This window comes from Anguilla anguilla, chromosome 14 (genome assembly GCF_013347855.1).
Source record: "Anguilla anguilla isolate fAngAng1 chromosome 14, fAngAng1.pri, whole genome shotgun sequence".
Lineage (NCBI taxonomy): Eukaryota > Metazoa > Chordata > Actinopteri > Anguilliformes > Anguillidae > Anguilla > Anguilla anguilla.
The window spans coordinates 17,706,976-17,726,340 of NC_049214.1; the positions used below are offsets into that span (position 1 = coordinate 17,706,976).

The 19,365-nt window shown below is 43.0% G+C and overlaps 1 protein-coding gene across 3 annotated transcripts in view; it reads right to left on the reverse strand.

Moving 5' to 3' along the window:
- The window catches only part of col27a1b (collagen, type XXVII, alpha 1b), a 107,199-nt gene extending 88,207 nt beyond the window's left edge, over nucleotides 1–18,992 (reverse strand). For 2 of the 3 annotated variants that reach the window (XR_004762384.1, XM_035392130.1), the window contains exons 1-3: nucleotides 18,549–18,992; nucleotides 13,250–13,320; nucleotides 5,814–7,162 (exon numbers count right to left, since the gene is read on the reverse strand). Coding sequence is in view for 2 of the 3 variants with exons in the window: in XM_035392130.1 (XP_035248021.1) it covers nucleotides 5,814–7,162; nucleotides 13,250–13,320; nucleotides 18,549–18,601 (1,473 nt within the window). In the remaining variant the exon portion in view is untranslated. Of the gene's footprint in view, nucleotides 1–5,813; nucleotides 7,163–13,249; nucleotides 13,321–17,648; nucleotides 18,103–18,548 lie in introns of those variants that run through there. The other variant, XM_035392131.1, reaches the window with a different exon arrangement.
- Between the last annotated feature and the right edge of the window lie 373 nt (nucleotides 18,993–19,365).

Sequence of the window (19,365 nt, forward strand, 5' to 3'; positions counted from 1 at the left end):
TGTTGTACAACAGCTTACCAGACCCACAGTAAGGGTACAACATCACACTGGTTTTACGGAGACTGTAGATGTGTTCACATAACACATTTGTGCCTGTCACTGCCTTCTGAGTACAACATAAATGGGTGATTTATTTTTACCTTGAACTGTCATGCAAACACAAATACTGTACATCTGTACATGTCAGTGTGATAATCCATTTGATGATGTCAGCATGATGTGCGATGCAGTTTCCTCAAACATCAAAATGTTGCTGTTCCTGACCAGATAAGAAGAGGGGGCCCGGCAAACACACGGTGGAACCGCTTTACAAAGAGAAGCAGTGTTCTCTTCTCCTCTCCGCCACAGGCTGTGATCTGACGTACACGTACGCCATGGAATTTGGGGGCACAAGAGTAATGCCTCACCCTTTGAATATGACTTGTAGACAATGCACACATACACACACACACACACACACACACACACACACACACACACACGCATACTCATACAAACCAGCAGCTGCACATCTTCATGGGACACTGCCCCCGCATCCTCCAGCCACAATTCATTGGAAAAGGAGGAGAGACGCACCTCTATGGAGAGAGTTCGTGAAGGGGAGAGAGTTCAGAGAGAAGAATGTGAACCAGCTGTCTCCCTCTATAGGGCTGAAGCCGTACCATCGTTCCACTAATTCCTGACTGTCCGGACATGTCTTTATCAGCTAGTTAGGGAGCAGTATCTCACCACATGTGATACCACATTTGTACCAGAATGACAATAATATATCAATTCTCCACTTTGAGCATAATACATGATGAGAAACAGAGATGGGAAAATAGCTGGGTGTCATTTGGTTGTTGGACTAGAGAGTGAGGGGAAACAGACTATGGCCTCTGTATAGACTGTTTAAAATTCTTCTTGCACAGTTAGTATTTATTCCAGAGTGTTGTGGTGATGTGCTAGCGAGTAGCTCTTTAGGCAGGCCTTGTGGCCGACTCGCACTCACTTGGACCATGAAGAGCAGTCAAGGCAACACACCGATGTTCATTTTTCCCTTAAGTGGTTGAAAACTCAGCTACCTCATTCAGCGAGATCATTTTTAAAACAATTACGGACATTAACAAGACGATGGTGGACACAAACATGGAAAATCGTACAAGGGGTCACCTCCACATAAGGATCCATTTCCGCTTCAACAATATTCTCTTTCTGCCCGGCTTTCATATAAGAAATTAACTTACACTGTCTTTAATAACAAAACTTAAGCTCACTTAAGCACCTCAAAAGCTGTGTCTGCTATGACCAAAAAACTGTTTGATACAGCATTAAAACCACAAATAGTTCTGACAAAGATATAAATATACCCAACAAGAAGCGTTCTGATTAATTTGTTTTTGAGAAATAACTTAAGAACTGATCATGCATGATATGTTTATTTATATTTATTAAATAAAATAAAATAAAATAAATACGGAAACAGAAATGACTGTATCAGTGTTGCTCTTGGAAGCTTTAGTTGGTGAATTGTCTTTGTGATTAATATCCACTGCCATCAGACTGGTGAGACATGCTCTGGCAACATCTCCAAGCACCTGCACTGCAAGTGCTGTGCTAAATAATCTCATTCCCTCACAGGCAGAGAGTAATCCTCATATATAAACTGAGTCAGGTACAGGCAATAGCTTATCTCTCTCCAGTAATGTCTGGGGCATGTGGGGTGAATGCATAATGTCTTTAAATAGGGTTCAGTATGTGTGGTTCCCCCCCCCCCCCCCCCCCCCCAACTGACTGCAAAAGTTTGACCAGCTGCCTGCCTGTCCCGCCTATTCTGCACACTACCGGAGGTCGTCACCAGACCCACATTTGTCCCACTTGACTCTGCCTGTCGCGTTAAGGACTGTACCCATTTCTCAAACACAGGGACAACTTCCAGGGGCATACATTGGGAATCGATATAGAGATGAGAAGAGCCAAGGTAAATGGTTCAAAGCCAAGACAGATAATATATTAGCATTGCAAGACTTTTTTTTTTATTTGGAAGGGGAGGGGGCTGGTAGAAGGGCAAGTGGTTTTAAATATATGTAATGTCCAGAAACATGTTTGGATCAGGGTATTTATTTTCTCTGTTAAGGCAAAGGATAGGGCTTAGGGGTGATCGGGTCCCCCCTGCAGATTCAAACTGGGGGAAAAGGCTAAGCTGAATAGGCTGAGTAGGGGTCTATTCATCTGAAGGGTTCCCACAATAGACCATTGAACTGTGTGACACAGAAGTCAAGCCCCAGACCCCTTTAAGTACATTTTTATTTGGCTTCTCAAAACAATAAATTACCGCCCCTTTTTCTCCAGAAGATAAATAGCCAGACCTCTTTGAAAATGCTCGAACAAGAAAATCAATCAATACTTTTTTGAGGGAAGACAACACTTTAAATTAAGCCTACTGAGTATTTTAAAGTGACATGAGCTGTTGCATTGTGAGCCCCCAAAATCCTGTGTGCTCCTGTTCCCCCCTCCCCACCACCCGCCCCCTCTGCCTGTGTGTGTGTTTAAACGAGCTCTGTCATGAGGGAAAGTGGCGACAAGCTCACAGCCTGCGCAGCGCTCTCTTTGGGCCCCCCACTGTGCTACGTGCCACATTTCCCCCACACAGGAAGAAAGGTTCCTATTGAGGCAGGAGCAGATAACCCCAGGAGGGAGGCAGGCCTTGCGGGAGCTGGGTTTCCAGTGTGTTTATTTACATAAAATATTCTTGCTTGGGCCATAGGACTGAAGGACATCTGTTTGTTTCTGGTGTTGTGCATGGTAGCAAACACAGGAAACCAACAGAACAGGACAATGGCAGAATGTTCAGACACACCTCCCAGGTGAAGCAAACTGCTGTTAAACATTTTTATCGAGCAGTATTTGCATTCTAACCTGGGTCAGTGAGAAGCATGTGTAACAGCAAAAGCGTGAAACACAATGGTTGCCAATGAGGCAGTCTCTGCTGCCTCAATACTGAAAACAGTCTCTTCTACCTCATTGCCAATGCTGCTCATTACTGAACACAGTCTCTACTACCTCATTTCTGATCCTCCTCATTACTGGACACAGTCTCTACTACCTTATTACTGAACAGTCTGTGTCTCCTTATTACTCAGCACAGTATCTATCAACTCATCACTAGGTGCAGTCTCCGCCACCCTATTACCAAACACAGTCGTTGTCTCCACTAATGAGCACAATCACTGTCTCCTAATCACAGTCTGTGCCTCCTCGGCAAATCAATTTTCCACTTGGAATCCAAAAGCATGATGTCAGCAATGTGGAAACCAAGAACCATGGTTCCCACTGCCTCAGGTGGGGATGATGAAGGACATTTCCTCACCACAGAAACATAAGGAGAAAGTTTTATTTTAATTTCTCTCTACCCTCAAGCATGATCTAATGATGCTGGTTTAAGTGCAATCATGAGAAATAACACAGGGCCAGAGCGGCATTCCTCAGCAAGCTTTCCGTTTGCTCAGCCGAATACATTCTGGCACACAGTTGGTGGCATCAAGCAGTCACTCAAACACACTCTCCACCTCACTGGGAGCACAGCTGATGTTCCACAGCTGTGGATGCCACCCACAACAACGCAGCTATCTCACCGCAATGTCCTCTGTGGAATGCAGTGGGATGTGGGCAAATCAGAACCAATCAGTGTCCGTGCATGAGCAAACTATAGGAGATGACCTTCACAGAGCACACATTGACTTCAAAACTTCATCAATTTGGACTTCCTCTTTGTCAACAAAATACGTCACTGAGTGAATGGAAAGTTAATCCACATTTCATGTGAGCTCTCTAAAAATAAGCGTAGCAGTTAGCCTACCATCTGGGCAGCACTACAGTGTTACAGAACGCAACTCATAAGCACACACACCTCGTGGCCCATAACAAAATCATTACTCATGTCTGCTCATATTATTTAAAGCTGTTCAAACATGTGAACTTTCCTTTCATAGGTCAGCAATATTTCCAGAGGACAAATGATTGCTTTGCCCATCAAGCAATGTCCTTGGAGTCCTTTACATCGCTTTTGTCCAAACTGTATTTGCTTTCCTTTCACAGCTCCACATGCAGAAATCCTCACAGTGCATATCTGACATGACAGCTTGAAAAATATGAGCCCTAAGACCTTTTCGGATTCGTAACATAATTCATGAACAGACTTTCAGGAAAACCTTGGTCATTTGTCTTCCGTGCTGCTTTTAAGCAGACGCCTATAAATAGAAAATAACAGTGAAAAGTCTACGCCGGTTGACATGACAGAACAAGGTGTAGCACATTTCACACTGGCAATTAGGGCTACTGTAATGACAGACGTGTGCCGCTGCTTCAGCGTGCAAGTCATATTACCATCTAGGGAGACTGAGGCCTACAATCTGGGCTTTAATTACAGAGACAGCGACTATCTGAGGGACAAACTACATGGTAACAACAGCCTGCACGTGGTCAAAGCAGACCTGCAATGCTCACTAAAGCCCACACAACAACAATCTCTAAGATGAACTGGCTGGGAGGGATTCATAGAAGTATCTACATGAAACATTGTAAAATAACACTTGCTATATATTTCACAGTTAATTATAGTGACAGTTACAGTCACAATTATTCTATCGGTTGTAGAAATTCCTTTGTAGACAGGAGACACTACAAGCTTAATCAATCTGCTACCTGCATCAGAGAAAATGCAGAGAAGCCAGCTAAAGATCCAGCAAAAAGCCCATATCAGTGACGAGGAGCTAAACAGTTAAATGTTTACTGACCTTTTCCTCCCCCTAACCTTTGACCTAGCATTGAAAGTGGTTCATTCTGCTCCCCCACTCACACAATCTCAAAGAGGAATCTTGTGCTGAGGCGCCAGTCCTTCAGTAGGGACACTCAAGGGCTGGTTAAGCCCTTCCATACACAGGACTATTTCTAACCTGTGTGTCAAAAAGGAAATCTCACATTAGCAAGCAGTCTCCTGAAAAGCCACTGATTTGCTGCTAACCCTCTGAGTTTTTTTCTGTATGGCAATATGCATATCTACAGCACAAGCAGGAAAGGTATAAAATAAATAAAGTGCACTAAACACTCTGTGTGAATGTACCTGTCTAGTGAAAAAGTTATATGGCTGATTTCCAGTGTGAATACAAAATATTGATGGTGCGAATATTCTAGGAAAGCCAAATCTGTTGCTGTTGGTCTACATATATGATCATTGAACACACACTTTGGCCAAGTCTGCATTTGACAGTGCATGAAAACGGCACTCATCTGGCTATGGAAACACCCCCCACCCCCTCTCACACCCTACCCTTCCATTCCCCTACAACCCCTCTCTGCTGGACAGGACCACACAGTCAGGTCGCTCTGCTGCCAGTGGGGGTCTCCTCTTCATGGTCTTTGAAGAAGCGGGGCTCACCTCATCCCCCAAACACCTCGGCAATAGGCTGCCCTCTTTGTGTAACAGAAGCAGTGCAGATACATCTGCCAGGATTAGGGGCAGAACAAAGTGCGGATCGGGAGCTCCTCACATATGGAACATGGTCCACTGTAACCGCTCCACTGAGTTTAAGACATGAGCGTACCACACACTGTGGTCATGCTGGGTTCTAAGCCATTCATGTGGGTAAGGCTCCCAAACCCCTACCCCAAACACTCATCATGCGTAGGCACACCCACAGACACACAGACATGCACGTAAACTTGAATATACATATGGGCACACAAGGACACATATTTACCCATCAGCTTGTACACATGAAGAAAATAGGAAAAGCTTTCATTCCCAATGACGGCATGAATGGAAATGCCCTTACCATTAGTCCTGGCTCCCCCTTTAGTCCTGGTGGTCCAGCCAAGAGAGAGTACTGCGTTGGTTCCAAGTCATAGGTTTGGTAGCCGTCAGTGGCAGGCAGGGTAACGGGCACAAATGGGGTGGGTTTGGCATAAGGTGGGGTGGTGTCTTTTGGAACAAGTTTCTTTTTGGTCGGGGTGGGCTGCAGCTTCTTCGAGAGGATGGAATCACCACGGCCGAAGGCTGCTTGCTCTGATGCGGCAGAGGTCGGGACTTCCAGTTTCTTATTTGTCAGCTTGGTAGCAGCAGTGACAACGGAGCTGGTGGCTTTGGGTTTCTTTTTGACATCCTGTCTCACTGTGGTTTTTTTTGGGCCTTCGTGGGGGGTTGGCTTTGGAGACTTTTGAGTGGCCGATTTGGGAAAAACCTTGCTGGTCCTGAGGGGTTCTGTGACGGTCTGGGTCCGAGATTGGGGGCGCTGTAGTCCGGGCCGGGCTGGGAGTGGTGCTGCGGTACCTTGAGGGGGCAGGGACGTGGTGGCGAGGTGCAGGGGCACTAACGTCCCGTGCACAGAGGCAGAGCTGTGTGCCGTCAGACGGCCAGTCGGGACCAAGTACTTGATGCTGGTCCCAGCACCTCTCAGAGATAGGCTCGGGCTGAAGGCCTTTTTGGTGATCTCGGTTAAAGCAAGTGGGGTATTAAAGGTGACAGTAATATTTGGATCTCTAGGCAACAGGGGGATTAGGGGTGGCAGGTTGGGCCGGTAAGTGTCGGCCTCCCTGCACTGTTTTTTAATGTACTTACAATAGTTGTGAGCCGCCTTGGCAGAAGGATAAATATCAAACTGACAGATGGCACCTTCAAACTGCACTGAATTTTGGTTCATTTTGCCCAAGAGGAAAGAGCCCTCGGGATCTAGAGTCTCCTCTTTTTTAAAATGCAAATCTGCATGTACACGTTGCTTCCCACAAGAAGTAAATAAAGTGACCCTTTGGCCTCGGATGTCCATGGCCAGGTTGTGCCACTGGCCATCATGAATATCATAGTCAAAATATACAGATTTCTTCTGCCCTACATAGACTATAATCTTCCCCGGGATGAACTGCACTCCCAGCTGCAGCTTCTTCTTCTTGGACACGACCGTGAAGAGGAAGGCATTGTTGACCCGGTGGGAACACAGGCTCAGGATCAGAGCCAGGTTGGTTCCGAAGGCCGGGGGGATGACAGAGCCCACGGGCGCCTCAAGTCGCGCCCGCTGGGTGAAGATGACGCCCGACTTGAACGGGATGACCCCCTGAGGAACGGAGCGGGTTCCAGATACCGCCGGTGCTTTCTTTCCTGTGAGGCCCAGCCTTTGGAGGATGTCAACATCTGTGGAGGAAGAAAGATGCCGCACGTTGGTTACAGCTAGATCAGCTGCATATTCATGGATTATCAACAGATTCATCAATTCACAGTAGACTGTTTTTAATAATGATATATTATATTATAAAATTATATATTATATATGTTTTAATGTATGAGAGGGTTTATCAGATTAATTTATATAAGCCAAATACATGAGTTAAATACATGTTTAAAGTATTCACATTACAAAAATAAAACTTAAAAAAAAAAAACTTTCTTCACATACATGATGAAATAATTTCCAATTCATCCTCAGCAGCCAATGAGCTATCAGTGCAATGACAGTCCTCGCACATGCTTTCATCTGTCCGTGTACGTGATAAAGCTCCAAGGGTCACCCATTTGTATCATTTACTAGTGGAGTAATGGGCCAGACTGTTTCTATAACATTAAAAAGCTGAATAAATAGGTGATGTACTGGATCACTGCACCATGTTTATGTGATTTGGAATGCTCTGCCTCCATTCCCTCACTGAAAAGTAGGTTAGACGATATCAGAAGTCTGCCTTCAAGGAATCCCCCAGCAAGCAGCCTGCTGCTGGAAGCTGTGCAAAAGCTAACAAAAGGCCTTACATCATCACAGGCCTCAGATTGAAACCAGACAGCGGCAGAGTGCTCTATTGTAATAAACTGTTTGTCAAGATTAACTCAGGTTTGAATTATCCACACTCTGCCTAGGAAATGTGTACCGAATGTAGGTCAGAAACTACAGGATCTCAACTTGGAGAGTATTAGGGGGGGGGAGCAGCTGGGTGACCAGAATGCATACAGTACATGAATGTGTTTATACTAATGTAAGTATAGGCCACATATCTGCCAGGTGAATCCCTCATGGAACACATGGGGGATTTTTTTGAAATTGGTGAAGTCATACTATGAGACACAGCTGCAATTCCTGTGGAATCACAGGATCTAGTGCTGGCACACAACTGCAGAAATTGGGGCAACACTAAATGTGAATCACAGAATCACATGAACGATCATATAAAGCAACTGCTTAAGTACATTATTACTGAGCTTGTCATTTGATTTACTATTATAGTGTGAATGTTATAGTTATTCAGGGATAGACAGGAAGGGCTCATTAATGAAGATGGGTGCATATTGTTCTTCTTAAATCAACTCCTTTTTCAATCTACAGTAGAGCTCACTGTATATTAACTGCGCATAATAAGCTAACTAAATATGAAGTTTATACATATACCCTTTCAAATATGTATTGTTTCCATTAAGTTGTAAACTTGTAAGTGTGTATCACAACTGTTTTCCAGGTGCCTATATTTTGATCTGAATCTGGGAATGAATAGTAACAAAGTGACAAAGTGACCCCAGAAGTGTGGTCTTACAACCCATCTATAGAATGGCCAGGCAACAGAAGACATGATATGTTCGTGAGGGTCATGCAGGTCTCCTGAGTTCTGAATCCATAAAACGGTCCATCTAATTCTAGCTCAGTACTGGGGTACAAAATCACCTTGGAGAACTTAGGAGAACATGGCTTGTTCTCTAACTGCCCCCTCCTCCACAAATCTTGGCTGAGTCTGGCATTACGGACTAAACAGATGAGTGTGTGCTGACATCATGAAACAAAAAAAAAATAGCTGAGGAAAAGACTATCTCAGTAGACTGTTAATGAGACAAACAGGACTAATTTCTAAGAACTGGATACGTTTTTTCCAGGAAAAAGGGAGTGTGTTTTACCCTTCACCTGGGGATAGTTCAAAATACTGTGCCATAGCACTTTTACGAGAACTTGTAGTCAACCATTTCTCACAAATGTTCATATCAAATAGCAGCCAGTACAATTAAAAAGCCTTATTTCATAGAAGGGATCTGCTCAATTATGCTATTCATTGAAATCTGAGCTTCAGCCAGAGAACTGAAGAATTCAATGCAGTTCAAAACAAACTCAGCATCCACTGCTTTCATGCCCAGATCAGTAGCTGCCACTCTGAACAAAGGAGACTAAATAAAACATGTGGAAAAAACGCTGTACGCAGTGAGGTACAGATTTCCACAAGGGTTTATTGCACACAGAAATGTCTACATTCAACCCTCAGATCCTGGTGAAGTAGTATAATGATGAACATGCACATCAAATTTCATCAGGAGACACCTCGGAACAGTAGCTGAAACGAGTCCAAGGAGAGGAAAATACCTTTCACCCACAAAAATCCTCTGACTTCCTCTAAATGTGACAGGCTGTTGGCAAGGTGAAATTGAAAGCCTGGGGGAAACCACATTCATGGGTTGTAACTAAACCAATGTGGAGACTGAAAAGTTCTCTCAGTCTGCAAACGTCCTGGAAGGACTGAATCCTGAGAATGCTTTTCAATCAGCACCGTTCTGTGATACATTTTCACATCCCCTATACAGTAGGTGAAGCAGCCAAACATTTAGCGAGCCAGCAATGACATCAGTCAGTGAAACAGGGTTCATTGGCCAGTAATAGATGGTGACATCATCCCCCAAGTGCACTAATAACAGTTCATTCAGTCTGCTGGAGACCTTCTGGCTCAGTAGAACATGCCCTGTGGCTAAATGCCATGTAGCTGCAGTTTGTCGTGTGCACCCACCTTGCAGCAGGTTCTGTATCTCACTTTGGGTGCAACTGCAGCTGTTTTCTAGCATCAGTCAGCAATAGACTGATCCTGAGGCCTTTGTAAATAAGGCATCAAGTGATTGCAGATGTAATCACTATAACAATATGAAAGACACTGTTCACCATCTAATGTATATACCAAAACTCAAGATATTATCAAATACAGAATATATATATATATATATATATATATATATATATATATATAAAAATGTATATTCTTCCAGTAAACAGTCAGCAAGCTATGCCTCACATGACAAGTACTTCAACACTGTTTATCATGCCTAAAACCAGCAGTCAGACATCAACAAAACCAATTTGGGGTGGTTACTGAAATGAGAGAAGGCTATATAGGTAGCAGGTCAGGTTGTAATCAGTGGGATTCAGAGAGCTTCATACTAGCCTGCCTTGGGTACTGTAGAGTGAGGACTTCAAACCCTCTGGATCAGCTGCAGAGCTATTTGTACCAGGTTGAGTAAGAACAGCTAAAATGGTTAATCCTTTCCAACTGACCATTGTGGTTCAACAGTTAAAGGCCATTATGGAAACAACATAAAGCAAATGCGAGTTGCTCAAAGCTGAAAAGAATACTAGAGACCTTTGCTATTTGTGGACTTCTGTTACTGAGTATTTGTGCCAGACTGCAATCCCTGTTCCTGGCCCAATATTGTATAGTACACATATTTAATCCCTTGCTATTGTGTAACTAGTTACACAAAAATATTAATTAATTAATTTATATTTTACATTTTGTTCAGGTTTTTAATGCTCAAGTTGTGATTTACTGTTCCGTATCGGGAACACTTTGTATCAGGTAACTTATCTGCTGAAAAAGCAACTTCCACAATGAGAAAAGGATCAAAGAAAATTCTAGACGGTTGTCATCTGTGACTCAGACTCTTTTGAACTAGTAAGGGGAAAAGGAGCTCTAATCCATTACGACAGGATGACTGGACCCTTCCTATTCATTAAAATCAGTGGTTAAGAGTCCAGCTGCAAGAATATACATGCCACTGTTGTTTCCTTTTGTGTACATCCATTCAAGAAGTACATTTGGTTACAACAATCAAGAACAAATCAAGTAGAAAGTTTGATAAATTTTATGATTTTAAGTTCTTAGACTCTGCTTCAAACAAATTTGAAGAAGCATGCAGAAAGAATACAAATAATTTTTTTCTGACAAATCCTCAAAGATTCTGTGCCCAGGCACTGTTCTCACACAGCATGGGTTTATGTGACTCAAATTCTCTAGGCATAGCCAGCTGTGCAGGCATGACCTCATCTGCCTCAATGTGTCAGGCTACAGTAAACATGAGCAGTGACCAGCCTGACCTGGCTAACACAGTGTTCAGCCATTAATCAATGTAAACCTGCGGCAAACAACAGAAGTAAAGGAGCAAAGGGGATTCATAAGATTCTCCCGTGTTTCTTCTCTAAATTAATTTTGTATAATTTTGGCAAACTGTGCAGAACAGTTAGCAGGCTTCAGGAAGTCCAGCTGTGACCTCCCTGGGTCTTCTTTACACAACAATAGGTTCCCAGTAGTCTTTTAATCAACTCCTTGACCTGTTCCACAGTAAGTCCATTCAGGTCAATGGAGCTGGCAGTGGCTCGTGCTCTGTAGACCCAGCTCATTCAAAAGAAATTCACCAGTTAAGGCAGGCTCCTGGATTTCCTGCACATCTCTGATGCGTTTGCATGCTCAGTAGATACACGGAACTGTGACGTTCTCCGCAGCCCAGTGAGCCTGATCAGGTTTACTCTGGGCATGTTTTTCTCATCTCTCATACCTGTATTTAATGTAGTCACTCAAAGTGGACAGTTGCTTTGCATTTCAGGGGTCTAGTATCAAGCTTTTCAGAGAGGACAGTGTTTCTCTTGGAAGCGATTGTAGAGCCACATGCCCATTATGTGGTGCCAAACACCTCACCAGAGAATGTTACTGGGAACTGAGACTGAGAGAGAGGCAAGCCAGAGGTCAACCAGCTTCACTACATAAGCAGGTGTTCAGAAAACCAGTGCTGAGGCTCTTGGAGAGCGCCATCTGAAACAGGCTGGAAAAACCAGGGGGGGATTTTGGCCTGAGAAGAACTTGCAAAACAGGCATCTTTCAGTTGGTCTTTTACTGTGTTTTCCAGTTCATTCACATAAAGAAAAACATGCCAGACATTGTAATCCTTTCTAACCCTACCATTTGAAAGATGAACTTTTGTTTGCCTATGCATTATCCTATTTGGTTTCAACCAAGTAAGCCAACATAGTATCCAAGTCAGAACTTAGGATCCATGTTATTTCAAAACAATGTGGCACCTTTCATCACTACTCCCTCACCAAAAAGTGGAATAATTTACAAAACCCTGCTTATATCTGGGAATTATTGATAATTATTGCTACTACTATGCAAGAAATCTAATGCATATAGTGCGGATGTTTTGCATAATATTGTATGATATTGATAATGTCATTATTGCTTAGGTTAATGGGTTTATTTTAAAATAAGACTACACTCATTTTGTAGTCTATGCTGTAATTGCAATCTTCTGAGAACATTCTTTTTCATTGCACTTGAAGGTGCAATTCCTTATTTACCATTGGTCCAAATTTAATACCCTTACCCAATAAAATCAAACACCGAGGAGAGAATGGCAGACAAGCAGGGTTTTCCCTTTAGCTACTACCAAATCTTCCTTAACTGAGTACTTCATTTGCACATACAATGCGGTACAGTGCTTCAGAATTCTCAAACCTTCAGTAGGAGGAAAACAGCATGCAGCACCCAGTCATATCCTGGCGCCGGTACTTAAGATGCAAAATGGATCACCCCAGAAACGTTTACTCATAACTGAGGCATGATAAGTAAACACCTGCCCTCAGTGATGACATATATTTGGAAAAGGAGTGTATTTATTTTGCACTGGAAGATTTAAGACTCCAGATAGCAGAGATGGGTAAAATGTAATTTACTTCCTCTGACTTCAGAGCCCACCTCTGAAGAAGATTAGTCCCAGGAATTTTCTAGGGTAAACCATTTTTCTGCTTCTTTTGTGCATGTACTTGCTTCTCTATGAGAACACATTGCTCCAAATTTTAAACAGTCACAAAGGTATGGAGGTATGGCCTATTTGCTTGTGCTAATGATGTTTCAGTTCTTTTAGTGTAGACATCCTGGCTTACTACACACATGCATAATCAATTTGACAGCGAGACAGGAGTACTTTGAAAATATATATACAACTTGCATATGGTGCATTGATGAGGGGTGTTTGTTGGCAATTGTGCTTTTGCATGTGGATTACTGTATGTCACAATTTTTTTTTCATGACTGTCAGCATCATTTCATTAATCACATCTACATATTGGAGAAAAAATGACTGCATAATGCATGAATAGCGATCATGACACATTTACGAATACACATTAAATGAATTCCAGAATAAAGAATGTCTTACCTTCAGAGTGTACTTGTGCAAGCCCCAGGTAACAAGTACAGTATAAAACAGTACAGAGAATTAAAGCTCTCCTGCAGGGAAGAAAGGAGATGACTGTTAAAAAAGCAACATAACATTTATCAGACCTATCCATGGAACATAGGCCTAAGTAAGACCCTGCCAATATTCACGCTCACATAAACACAATTTCAGATGACAGCTGTGTGTAAACTACAGGGATGTGCGTGATACTGTAGGTCTTGCACTCAGGGGAACAGTCAGAACGCTAGATTTAATGGAGACAAGGGAGGCTGCTGCATTTGTTGTTAGAGCACACGCAGGTTGTGGAGGAAATCTGTAAAACAGCTGGGACGCCACCCAAAAGGCAGAGGTCAGACAACAAAGCTGGGGCAGATCCCCGCAACTCCCAGACATGCTTGTCACCTGGATGATTAGCAGCAGGAAATGTGCGTTGTGCATACTGCGTCTGGCTGCTCAGCACTCTCGCCGCAATCATCCGGATAGCAGACCCGTCAGTTATTCTGAGCTCCTATGTGTGAGTACAATGCCACTTCTTCTCCTGCAGACTGGTGAGCCATTTGTGGTCACTGAATGGCCTCCACCCATTTCTCATCACTCTTAGTCACTCAAACACAATCCAGAGTTAAGAATGCTGATTGCTCCACTGAAGCACCTGTGGAGGGCGTTTCAATGATCCTACACAAACTGCAAACTAGTTGGTACTGTGAAAAACCTGGAGTTTTTTAGAATTATTACTCATATTTTCCACCAGAACACTGAGATTAATATAAACACCCCATTACACATACATGTTAAATCATAATAATAGGAAACCTCCAGGGAACTTCCCAGGGTGCCCTTTAAGAAAAACTGTCCAAGGAAGAAATGGTACTTGATTGTGACAGATTACTTGAGCACAGCCTTTTGTGACCTCATCACATATGTTTTGTGATCTCATCACATATATATCACATGTGATTTCATATTAGATAAAGGTATGAGTTCAAGTTGTTGTGTACATTGCAGTGATACACAATCTGTATTTGTCAGTAAATTCCAATATTTCTGATCATTTGATAGTGGAATCTGTGAAAAATGTAACGCAATTCTCAAGCTTCAAGAACTGAAGTTTGAGATCTAATTGTGGTTTACTTGGTTTTTCTACTTTCATGCCTTCTGAAAGTTAATTACCAGTTTATGCATTATAACCACACCTTCAGAGCCAAACATACCTCCTCAGTCATCCTCTAATATAACAGTAAACACGCGATCCAAAAGTTTAACATCCAAGACACACTTACAGTACAGTCTGCTTTAATATTTTACAAAAAAATGGGAGGTTGGATGCTTTTATTTTCACAAAAACCTGCTCTGTTAAAATGTACAAGTTTAAATGCATTTTTAAGTCCATTCATTTTATGAACAGGAAAAGGCTGATGCCCTCTGATGCCTTAGGATAGTGTGCTGATAGCATGACACATCGGTCTGAGAATCCTGACAATCTGAGTTTAGGATGCTACATCACCTTCCTGTGACCTCTGACCCCACGGGCTTCTCTGTGGCCCTCAGCTCTCCAGAGGCCAGGCAAGGGGAGGGGAACCCCAAGCATTGACAGGCCACAAAAACAATGGTGCCCCAGCGGGGTGACCCCAGGCCCTCACAGCCCAGCGGAAGGCGGGGTGTGCAGGAAGATCCATCAGCTGGTTTCCCAATCTACTCAAGTTGTTCAAAGTGATTCTGTGACATGCGCTCGGGCATCGGTTCCCTCACTTGCCTCGTTCATGCCCTGACAGCAGAAACAGACCTTCTCGACGGCGGCATGGGCGGGTTTCAGCTGCGTCCCGCTGCGGTCGAGTTCGCTCACACGAGGACTCCCGTTCCTGCTGAGTGTGCACTGGCATACGAGAGGCGAGGCGCAACAGGAAGCAGATTTCTTCCTGCCAGATTTGTACGCGGCTCAGAGGAGCCATGCATGTCTCACGTCTGTGACAGCTGAACCCATCCTGGTGCTGTGTACAACCCTGGCTCAAACAACCAGCTGTCTGCTAAGGAAACAAGGATGTGTCTCATATGCTTGACTAATCTGAACAGTATTTCAGGGAACATCTTAAAACTCTCCTCTGTTTCTCCAGCTTGCTTATTTTATTTGCTGATCCCAATTACTTCCATACACGTTCACCTTTGGGGGAAACCCTGCTTATTGGCCTCCCAGAGAAACTAAAAACATCCCTCAGTGACCTCAAACTACTCCTGCTCATCAGTGACTTAGTTGGAGGGCTGCACGAAAGCATACAGCAAGCCAATGCGCAGGCACAGCGCAGCTATAGGAAAAGAGGAACAGATGAACAGAGACCAGAGGGGGAAAAGTGCAATCCAGCTCACAGGGTGCATCCCCGGTTTTCTTTTCCATCACTAACAGATGGATGAGATCAGTGAGATGCTAGGGACTCTCCAGCAGCGCTTGCATGTGTATGTGTATACGTGTGTGCACACCCTTCTCGGCCCCACCTGCGACTCACCACAGCCTAGTTGGTGCAGTGGAAAATCCCTGCCATTCAGACACAGGGACATTGAGTGGAGACGCAGCATGATTCCTGTTTAAAAATGCTGAGTGGTGCCAGTACACCCCACCCGCTTCCCCTCAGTTCAGGTGGTCTTCCTCTGACTGCTTTGCTGAATGTACAATCACTTCTAAATCTGAGGACATTATTCCTCTGTTACCAGATTAAAGACAAAATACTTCATATACAGTGCTAACCTGCATGGCAGAACAATTTTAATAATAGATTTACTGTATTGTATATATTATTCTGATATTAAAACAAGCACTGACAAAAGACAAAGCATTAGCAGACACGTCCTTACAAGAGCTATGCAATACTGGAGCGCTGCACATGTTTCTCCTAGTTCTGCTACAGTTATTGTCATAACAGTTCAATTCAAGCTGACGAATAGCCGCGCAAAACGCGGCCCCCACTGCCAAAGGCAGGCAAGTAGAGCGACACCATGCGGACACAGTCCGGTCTAGCAGAAGATCGGGTTACAGACAGGCAGCAGAAACCGTAGGATAAGGCAACAAGGCAAAACTTTCACTATATATATAATATGCATAATGATAATACATTAGACTTCACGTCATTGTGACAGCGATATGAATGCATTTCCAAAACACACCTTCTGGCATCTAAATTTTAATTATGGTAGATAACGTCCACAACCTTGAAATTAGGTTATCGTCAAATGTCGTTTATTCAGCAAACATTTTACATATCCAGTCTGTATAAACCGTCAATATAACTTGACATTTGATCTGAATGCAATAAATACGTTTTACAATTTTCGCAACTTATGCAGAGATCAAAAGCAACGAGGCTTTCCTTAAGTCCATGCATGTTTTCCATTTCAGTTGTATTTGAACAAATTTGCATGTTATTAAATATAACTGGCATTGTATAAAAAATAGTGTTAGAATGCCAACGAGTTATGCGACATGTTGTCAATGATTCTTAAAAATATGAGAGAACAGTTCTCGACACTCCTCAGTTAAGTTAAACATGCAGAACTGCCTTGAGAACGTTTCGCGGAAAAGGATTTCTTGCCACATAGCAAGTCAGCAGTAAGCTTTTCTTGGAGTGAAAAAATCATCCTGGGCTACTGTGGTAACTGTGCTAACTGCGCTACGACCGGAATTCAACAGGAAGTCTCCATGTAGAAAAAAAATGCCAAAGATTATATTTTAGTTCAGTTCTCACAATTTTAATATGTGAATTATACATTTAGTAACCGCTCTGCCACACTAACTTTACCGTATTTGACAGCATTAATGTCTGGGACTGTCGCTAAATTACAAAACCATTAGTAACTCCCCTACTTCAATTTTTGATGGGGGAGGGGATAATAAAGTTTACATTATGAAACGGGTGACAGAGAAAGCATTTATAAATTTGGTGTAAGGCGTAAGCATAGTCGTGCAAATAATTTCCGCCTCATCTTGTCCATGGCTCTGAAGGATGCCAAAGCCCTTACCTATAGCGAGCTAATACGGTGCATATAGGCTAATTTCTTTGATAAAATTCCAGTAGGTAATATAAACGAGGTTTGGCCAAAGTTCCAGCACAATATACAGTCAGTTTCTTCCTGCACTCATTCATTCGGATTTCTGATAGCATACTACCGTTTCCCTTTACTTCATTAGCCAACATAGTGGCGCCTTTTCCTTTAAGCATATGAAAGCATTGCATAAACGCAAATTGCCATGAAAAAAGAATGTGGCATCCCGCTAAAACATCAGTGTAACAGCGCAACACGTCTGCAACTATAGGCTAAAAACTTACTCGGTAGTAACTCCCCTATCGATTAAACTGAGCATGAAGATACAGCTCTTGTAGTTTCTACTCACCCCCCGACTCCAGCTGGTTTCAGTTTGGAGTCCGGGGCATTATCCGGCTCCATCGCTGTTACTTCATTCTTTCTTGTGATTTTTACTACAGTCCAGCCTTGACCAAACTACACGTTTTCTTTCCATTCCAGCTGGTTCCTACAATTGTTGACAACGACAAAATACTATAGAAAAGTTGCTCAACAGAAGTCGCGTTTATTTCGCGTATTGTGTTCTGCTCTGTGGAGATGTGTTGGAAATATAGCATGGAGCTCCATCTGTGACTGAGCTATCCGCACCGAGGTTACAACTCGCAGATGTCCAGGCACTGCGTCCTGAAATGTATGAGTAAACCGTTATGGCGAGCGCAGTGTATTCCACAGACGCATAGCTTGAAGCTCAATATTCAGCACTGAAATGATTTCTCCTTTCGCCAAGAAGTGGGGGATAGGGACACGGGAAGCACTTCTCTCTGTCGCCCTCAGCTGTTTTTAACTGAAATATATTTGCAACGGACCTGAGTTGGGTTTAACACTGATACAAAGCATGTTTTCAAGTGGACAATTCATATTAAAGAAAGTGCATATAGCCAACAACCGTGGCAAGCCTGTACGAATCATGGCTCTATATCAAAACCTGGAACCCATCACTGTCACGCGTGCATCGGTTCACTACACCTGTGCCAAACTCAAGGTAGGTAGATGGGCATGTAAAACGCCGGCTGCTATATAAAATAGCCCAATTCCATCGGTCATTCATGCTGTTGACTTAGTAAATGCAAATATTAAGAGCTACATGTCTCTTCACTGGACGTGGGATAATTTCAGTGACATAAAACATCCCTAAAACATTTGAGTCTGACACATCTCTCTCCGACTCCATATCACAAAGCATCGTTAGCCGACGCAAAGCAAGACTTACTTTGTGACGAGTTGAGAGGTTCTGCAATCTCTCCTTCGGATCCCTAAATTCATTTGTATTCATTTGTCCCGGCAGTCAAAAACCTGATCCTTTAATCACAGCGTGACTCCTTAGCTAAGGGGTAGAAAGCACCAACTGCCTTCTTATGCATTGGATAAGCTTGTAACAATGGTCCAGAAGGAAGTTCTCCTATAGATTTGCCTAGAAAGCCCAACATAAATCCCTATATTTTGAAGAAGAGTTTGACAGGAAGTTTCCACGAGTGTTTTTCTTCTTATTTTCGCCTGTAATTTATTCATTTATGCCAATCCGGATTTGGGACGTTTGATTGTAGAAAGATTGGTTGGTGGGGGGTTTGGAATTAGAAGTCTCGAGTTGGAAGCGGAGGGCTCATCCTTTTCGCTTTTAAATAGTTTTTCAGTGGGTGACTGGGGCATAGGCTCCGCAACGCCAGGTGTCGGGTTACATCAAACTGTGGTCCTAATAAGCAACTAGGGGGCAGGGCATAACCACCAGCGCACAGTCATACAGTAACTTTCTGACGGACTCACTATTAGTGTTAAGCATACATCCCATTTAAAACCGGGAGCGGCATTTTTGAAGAAGCTTCACCGCTACAGACAGAACGCGGATAGATTTTAATAGACGTCTCCAATGTCTGGCATTGTCTTCCATGAGATTAACGTGTTCTTGACAGTGTTAAAATTAGTCTTTATTCACATTCAGACGTCATATGAATGCTTTACAGTTAAAATAAGACCATGCTTTTTAAAGTACAACGGCAAAACAAACAAATAAATAAATAAATAAATAAATA